The following is an 8014-nucleotide window of genomic DNA, read 5'->3' as shown; positions in this document are numbered from 1 at the left end:
CATGAGGGGTCTGTGTGTGGTACGGTGGGAATAGATGCTGTTGTATAATTTCTGCATGTGTGTTCAAAGCAAATGTTTGAGCTGCTCGTGTATGGGTGTGTTTCTAGAGATGTGACCCTCCTGTGTGTGGTAGCCTGTTGGTCACGGACATCCAGACCATGCTGCCTTTTATTTCTAATGCTATGAAGCACTTTTCTTCTTGCCAGCATGAAACCTAAATGGTTGGAACGGGTGAGGCAGCAGGCTGGGAAGTGCAAACTTACAAGCTTTAAGAGGGGGCACTACAGGACTTGGAGGGCTACCAACACAGGCCTGTCAGTGATGAGGAATTCAGTTTAAATAAGTGGTGTCAGACTGGAAGACAGGATAGGAAAAAATGCAGTATACGTGAGATGATGCTTGCGTGTAGGATACAGAACTGCATTGGGGCTCATCTGGGGAAAACGGGAGCGTGAAGGTGTACGACGTAGGCAGACAGTCTTTCAAGGGAGAATACTGGGGCTTGCTGAGATTAATAGCAAAAGCTCTTTTATTGCAGCATGAAGGCATAAGATTTGCAAGTTGTGTCTTTGTGCAGCAGAGCAGGGAGCCAGTATCCCTCCCAATACCACCCTTTCCATTTGGGCCCTACCATTGCTGATTATTGTGAAGGGATCTAAACGCTCCTGGGATCCAGGATCTTGCCAATGAAGAGGAGGGTTCCAGTGGTATCATCTCGCAGTACAAGAAGGAAAGGTCTGTCCACGTGATATTCTATGGGGAAGGTCAGACGAGCAGCGTTCACCCCAGGATTTGGTGTGGACTTTTCCCCATCTTCACTAAGCTCCAGAACTGCCTTGTGTTGCACATGCGATAGCTTAATAGGTTTGGCAGACATCTTGGTGAAATCTGGTGATGTGAAAAGGGATTGGAGCCCTGGAGGAAAGAAAGAAAATTCCATTAGCTGAAAGCATAGACTGCAGGTGGGGGAGCAGTACTGCTAATGCTGTGGTCCAGGAGGGCACGTAGCTGCTCTGGTAGAGTTTATCGGGGGTAACAGGGAGAAGAAGCTTACGTCTGTTTGTACTGAGCTTCTCTCTCTCAATCTCAGAAGTGTTGTATGAGCTTGGTGGAGAGATGTGATAAAAAGTTGAGGAGTCCTGGACCAAGGTGATTTAATTGCTGGTGACATCTCTACAGACTGACAGCAGGACCTAACTAATAACCCACCAGCTTCAAATTCTTCTGAGAGCAGGAAGCAACTTGCCCACTGCTTTGAGCCCTGGCAGTCTGCAGAGGGTGTGTGAGATACATACTCGTCTCCTTTAGTGTGCTGCCAAGTGCCTCTTCGTAGTTCAGCTTTAGTTTGGGCAAGCTTAGCACAGCGTGGACTGTCTTCAGCTCCTTGTCTACGTCGTGGACAAACTCAGAAGTAAGGCTTTCCTCAATCAGAGTCATGTTCTGGATCACCTTCGTAGGCAGGAAGAACATGGCACTGATGCCCTCGGTCAACGGCAGCTGGGCAATCTGGAAGGCCAGTTACAAATAAGAAAGATTCACATCAATAATAAACAGTTCTACCCATCCCGTACCAGGCACGGGCCTGAATCTCGACTGCCTGGTCAGCCTTTCCAGTTAACATTTGGTCTTCTTCCCTATTTGCTTTTCTCAAACATGATGGTTCCCGACCCCTCTGGTGCCCAGGCTTTCATCAACCCGTGCCGCGCTCTTTCTGCTATTACATGGCAAGTGCTTTCTCTCACCTGTTGAATCCTGTAAAGCAGTATTGCTTTGGGGGATTCTCAGCTGGAACACCTTTGGGCTCATGCTACAGTGAAAGGTTTGTTGAAAGAGGTAGAGATGGCAAAATTTTGAGGAGTGTGCCCTCCCTTCTTTTCCCAACTTTAGGTCAAGCAATATCGGCTAGCAGGGCCTGTGCATTATTTAAATTCTGGACCGCTTGTCACATAGCCAAGGTAGAAGAAGGATATTCTAAGAATCGCCACACTGCCTTTCAAAATAGGGATTGCAAAAGTAGCCTGATGGGAGGAGCAAGGCTGTCTTCTGGAATGGGTTAGCAGGTAAGTGTAGCTGAGCCTGTTCCTCAGTAGGTTTAGGAGATCTTGTGCAATATGTGCTCTCTGACCTTGCAGTTGAGTTCTGAGTCAAAACCGTATCGCAGTATGGCTTTGGGGTCTGACATCATGGACACCTTCACAGTTCTGTCCTCATCCAGATAGAAGTCCTTCAGGGCAGTCTTCTTGGTGTCAAACTTGGTTTTCCACACCCCTATTTTTTAAAAGATAAAATGGAGGATTTTCTGGAATAATAGCGTATGAAACGGGGCTTGCGTCTGTGGCTGAGTAGTCTTGCGCTTTGTGTATATATACAGTATTTGTGTGAGGCATAACTGAATGATGATAGAGATGGAAATAGCCTGATCAGAGCTACTGATTTTCTGCCACTCTTTGGCCCCTCCTTTGCATCTGAGAATTGGCTAAATGGGAAATAAAAAAATCAAGCCAGCGTATGGGTGGAGTAGCTATTGGGAAGTTGATGTTTCCTTATGTAATTGCAAAACTATTTTAAAGGGTAGCAATTGTGTCAATGCATATAAAGTGCTTCTCTCCCCACCCTTTATTTCGCTCCTTGTTTCTAAGCAATAATTCTCCAGGACACTGGCTGATGGCACATTCTAGAACAGCTCTCTACTATCTCCCTCCATTCCCTCTACAGTGGTAAAAAGGCTCAGTACACTCTTTAAGCTGTGCTTTCCCTAAATGGTAATACTCTGCCTCTTGCCGTGGAGTTTTGTGAGCTTAAACCTTCTTCTCTGGTCTCTTACTGCAAACAGGTCAATTCAGCTTCTCAAGAGTAATAATTTCTCCCTCGAGGACTATTTCTGTTCAGGTAGTGTGCGTTTTTTCTTCCTTACTAAGCATCCTCAAACACTTTCTTCTTACACTGTGTCTCTTTGGCAGTCTGTTTGCTCCATTGGAAGTGAGAACATTCCCTCACACCTCTTCTAATAAATGCTTAATAGACCCTCTCTGTCACCAAGTACACAACATTCTTACCCTTGAAGTAAGCAGCCCCAGCAAGGAGAATACTGACATCTGAGGGCAAGTCCTTCATAAACCGCATAATCCTTCCCTTTGTCTGCTGTCGTACCCAGTTGTTGATTTCTTGGAGGTCTAACTGGGTATTGCCACTTAGTGCCCTCAAACGCATCTTGTAGGACTTCTCTAGTTGGCTGTGAAAACCAGGCTTCACCCTCAATCCTGGGAAACAAAAAGATCAATATTGCAGCGAGCTCCCTTATCAAAACAATCTCGAGGCGGCAGATTGCAATCCAAAGCCCAGAAGCACTTCTCTCATAAAACATCTGTGGCTGTGTGTATACAGAAACCTGCTTTGAAGAAGAATGACTGAAGGCACATGGAGGAAACTGATCCAAATCCTATAGCCACCCATGCTGGGAGTATGGGATAACTCTCTTCTGAAAAGTAAAGGAAGGAGATAAGAAAAGAAGACTTGGGTACAGCTATTCCTACACCAGTCTCTCTTCTTTCTCCAGCTTGCTTTATGAGTACGGCTTACTCAACCTATTGGATTCTTGGAACCGGCAGGTTCCAAAAGATAGCTCTTAACTTTTTCAGCAGATGTTTATTGCATGCCGAAAGCAGACATTTCAAATAGTTCTGCAAGGAATTAAACAAAGGACTGTGGCTGAATGCTATCACAAATAGAAAACGTGATTTGTGGTTCCTGGAAGTTAGCAACACCTGCCAGAAAATCTAGAGTGAAGGCAAAATTTTCAGCAAGTTTCTTCAAGGTCTTCAGCGTGTGAGCTGCTCTGTCACCGGTGTCTCTGTGTGCATAAATCTAGTCTTCTATCTGTGCGCACACAAACTCTCCAGGCTTTTTCTGGAGCAGCGACAGCATTCCATGAACTGTCTGCGTCCTGTCTCAACAGTATGTCAGAGCCAAAGCTGTTAGTGTGGTGTTATTCAGCGTGTTCTACCTGCTGCTAGTTAGTTAGTTAAAATTTGATAGAGGGGAAAAAGGACTTTTACTTTTCTCCAAGATGATGCGGGAGGCACTTTTCATGCTTTTCTCTGGTCCAATCACGCTGGTCAGGAGGTCCTTGTAAGTGTTGTGGACCTCAGCTTTGTTAAGCAGATCGTAGAAGAGAGCGCGAGAAATCACATCTTCTGTTCGTTCTCCAGCCCCTGCCAACAAGAAGGCCAACAGCGTGAGGGAAGGCCTGTCAGGCCAAAGAGCGTGTGAGGAAAAGGGGCAAGAACTCACCAAGCGAGAGACCAGAAAGTGCAGTAGCCAGGCTGAACGGAGACAGTAGCACGTTGGCAGTGGCTGTCCGGCTGGATTGCTGACGGTACAGGTCATAGCCAAAGTTGGAGACTGCAGCTGCCAGCTTGTTTACAGGGCTCTTATAGAAAGGATCTTCCTCTTCGACCTCGCCAGCATTAGCTCCATCAGCGGTGGCAGAGTTCTAGCAGGTACAAGGAGTGCTTTGGTTAGACTCGCAGTTTACATAGGATAGATCCAAGGTAGACATTTTGAAGGCAAGCAATCTACAGATACTCTCCTATGATCTACAGAAATACTGGCTTCATCTTACTAGATTTACTACTTACTTACCACTAGAGAGGACAGGAACAGTTACTTTACTTTAAAGTGGCAGCACTCGGATTGGAATCCACTATTTCTGCCCCATGTTCATCCCCTGATGTAACGACTGTGGTTTTATCTAGATAAAGCAGGAGTTAGTCTCATTATGTTGCTAAATAAAATCCTAGTAACTTAGGAGGGCAGTGCCTAATCCTTGCATAGGATGCTCTAAAATTAAATTCCCTACTCCAAGTATCTCTCCCTCACGCTCTGCACGTTGTCTCCTACTCACCTGCTCAGTAGCCGAGTTCTGGGATCTGCTTGGGACAGTTAAGAGACCCAGGAAAAGTAGAACCACTGGGATCTGCATGCCTGAACCTACCGAGTAAGAACATGATACAGGTAGTTTGAGCAACCGAGCAAATACACGTCTGCCGCTACTGTTCGCTGTGCCAGGGACTGCAGTGACACGTGCTGCTGCTTGTCCTTCCCAATTGTGAAACACACACCTGATCTTAGCTGGGTTTTCTTCTCCTTCTTCTCCAGTTTGAAGTATAGAGCCAGCCTGGCCCCAATGACTTTAAAATTGGGCAAGCACACATGCCTGGGTGTGCCTGAGCACAAAAGCAGATGTGTGTGGCCCAAACCACACCGATGCTGGCAATTCCTGAGGGCCAAGGTCCAGAAAAGCACTGAATCATATATTTTGAGTCTTAGACTTTAAAAATGCAATACTTCAGCATTTAGAAAAGGTCACAAATCTGTATTGTTGAATAGGGCAGAAGACAAAACTGCCTGGTTACTGCTCTGCTGTACAAGTTACCTGCCTCATGCGGTCATGTTTCTTGTGCCTGCATTTACCTGGAAGGCTGTACAGCCTATACGCGTCATTTGCTTCTTATTTGCAATTTGGTAAAGTAGAAGAGCTTTCTTGAAAGACAGGAAGGAAGCGGGCTGGGAGTAAATACCTAACGCTGGGACAGATCTAGAGAAGGAGTGAAAGACAGAGCTTGGCTTATTCAACATTTTTAATGGAGGTGGGAGAAAAGTACCAGACTCCCCAAAGCTGCTCCTTCTGTGGAATCCACTTTGAATCACTCCAGTATTGGCATGTGTGGCCCTTGCAGACAGATCTGTCTGGTCCAAAGGGCAGCGCGTAACCCAGGGTTTCACTGTGGGTAAACCAGAGCTACTGCACAAGTGTCATGCCCCCGAGAACAGACGCCACTGAGGCTGGTCTGAAGCAATGTTTATATAGATTCCCAGAAATTAAAGGAAGAGGGTTGTATTTAACTAACCCCTGTGATCCAGGCAGCCAGTGAAGGAGGAGAAAGAACATGTGTTTCGGATTAACTTTGGCTGTAAAGAAAACATGCCTGCTGGTAGAAATACAACTTAAAGCCACGTGGCTACAAGAGCCCCAGTTCGGGACCCAGTCTGTTCAGGCAGAGGTTTTACTTCAGTGAAAGGCAGTCCACTGTTTCCCTTTCCTGCCAAACCCCTTTTCTTCTGCAGGTAGTTCTGCCTTGGAGAAAAAGGTGTCGCAGTAGAGGTTTTAAGTTTTCATCTATGTTTAGTCAGCGTGATGCAGAAGTGGTACCCTCTTTTCCCTGTGCACTTGCATCTTGTGACCAGCTGCTATCCTAGCTGCCGAGCAGGCGAGGTATTCTGGTGCAGAAGATGCGTATCGAGAGGTTTTACCGTACTGGAACAAACCAGTGCGTTTGGTGGTATGATAGTGGATCAGATGTTGGGATTGCTCTTATCATTGCAGAGTTTTACAATGAATAGGCACCACGCTGAAAGAGAGATGACAGAAGCCCCGCGCGAGTCTAAGTTAAACGGGTCTTAGGGAGGGCTTTGTGAGGATGCCTGCACCAAGCAGTACCCTTGCACGCTGAGCGGAAGAGATTTGCCCCAGTCTAGTTTAGAGATGGAGGTTTTCCATGGAGCATAACCTTTTCTCTGAAAAGAAAAAAAAAATTAAATAATCTCAACACAACCTCTGCTTCCAACTACACAGAGCTCCTGGGAGCATGGGAGCGGAGATTGGTTTTGCAGATTTGTATTGTTTTTGCCAGTACTGTCACCAGCTTCATATTTCTCAAACTTTGCCAAAAAGCAATTTCCATTTTAGAAAGACAAAGCCTTTTGCGTTTGAATTGGCCTGAACATCTGGATTCTATTTGCATGTCTCTCAGCACGCAGCCAAAAATGCAGAGAAAAGAATTTGGTTGGAGCAGAGGTGGGATGGTTTCGGGCACGATATTAAAATCTGTGGCTACCTTTAAAGAGAAGAGAAGGCGCGACAGCATGCAGCATGTGATGTTACAGTCGGGAAGGTACAGGAAGAAAACTTTGAGAAATGAGCTGAGAAGGAACTTTGTGCCTGGGAGTTGTCTATTTGTGAAGGCCTGCAGGTGCAAAGGAAATATTTTCCTTTCCTTCTATAGCGGTACAAGTCTCAGGTCATTTATAAATGCTCCTGATTTTAGGGGTGCTACGAAACGTCACCCACGGGTTCAGGCTGTTCACTGTGATTGCTCTGCCCCACAGCACTAACTCCTTCTGAAGCACCTTGCAACCGCTAGCTCCACAGCATTTGACTATCGCCAAAATTGTTACCGTCGCAAAGAAAAAGCGTGTTCCCGGCTGCAACACAGATGGTAGAAGGGCAGAAAACCACCCCGGTTCCCACGCACGGTTCAAAGAGGCAGGCAAAGAGGTGCCCTGGGATGCTGGTGGCTCTCAACCCTTGGTGAGACCCCCTCATTTGGTGGGAATCCCACCCTTTACCACCTGCCGAAGAACCTTTCTTCCCGTTTCCCAGGTGCTCCGAGAGCTCCCCAGCCTCAGCCCCTGCCCTCCGCTGCCCTGGCCGCTGGCGGTGACCGCGGCCGAGCTGTCCCTTACCTCGGGCTCCTCTCGGCCCTCGCAGGCTCCCAGCGGCTGCGGGTCGGGGACAGTGTGGGTTTGCTGCGGCCACATCTGCTTTTTGCTGCTTCCCCCAGCCCAGCCTTCGGCTGGCTTCAAGTTACAGCTTCCCAGGGCTCTCTTAAAGTGCTCTGCTCCCATTTTCCGCTGCTGCCACCCTCCTGCTGAACTGCGCTAATTTTTTAATAATAAATTTACTCCCAGCGATCGGGGCGGTTGGGTGGGTAAAGCACCGCTCGGAGGGGCAAATGCTCCCTGCCCTGTTTGAGCAAGGCTTTTATCCCCACAGTTTTGCCGTATAGGGAATTTCTTCTGTCTCAGAGGTATGGTTAATGCAGCAGCGTTTAATAGATTTATGGATTTATGTCCAAGATTTAACGGAGAGACTTGTAAAGTGGAAGCAGGATTCCGTTGCTGCTTAAAGCCGTTAAGGGGAAGATGTTCAGAAGTGGTTCTGTGCAGTGATAGT

The 8014-nt window shown here is 47.0% G+C and overlaps 1 protein-coding gene across 1 annotated transcript; it reads right to left on the bottom strand.

The window, feature by feature from the left end:
* Nucleotides 1-506: 506 nt before the first annotated feature.
* Nucleotides 507-7636, bottom strand: SERPINF1 (serpin family F member 1). Its single transcript, XM_074595462.1, has 8 exons — nt 7525-7636; nt 4904-4989; nt 4291-4492; nt 4056-4211; nt 3057-3260; nt 2126-2268; nt 1296-1506; nt 507-915 (listed from the first exon to the last, which is right to left on the bottom strand). The coding sequence occupies exons 2-8, from the start codon at nt 4979-4981 to the stop codon at nt 656-658; spliced, it is 1254 nt and encodes a 417-aa protein (XP_074451563.1). The 5' UTR covers nt 4982-4989; nt 7525-7636; the 3' UTR covers nt 507-655.
* Between the last annotated feature and the right edge of the window lie 378 nt (nt 7637-8014).

This window comes from Larus michahellis, chromosome 7 (genome assembly GCF_964199755.1).
Source record: "Larus michahellis chromosome 7, bLarMic1.1, whole genome shotgun sequence".
NCBI lineage: Eukaryota > Metazoa > Chordata > Aves > Charadriiformes > Laridae > Larus > Larus michahellis.
Note: the sequence above shows the minus strand (reverse complement) of the source record. Positions and strands in the feature narration are given on the sequence as shown.

Coding starts and splice junctions, on each gene's coding strand:
- SERPINF1 (XM_074595462.1), bottom strand. CDS start 4,981: ATGCAGATCCCAGTGGTTCTACTTTTCCTGGGTCTCTTAACTGTCCCA. Junction 4,212..4,290: donor ACTTTCTGGTCTCTCGCTTG/GTGAGTTCTTGC, acceptor TCTTGTTGGCAG/GGGCTGGAGAACGAACAGAA. Junction 1,507..2,125: donor ACTCAGAACTCAACTGCAAG/GTCAGAGAGCAC, acceptor CTGGCCTTCCAG/ATTGCCCAGCTGCCGTTGAC.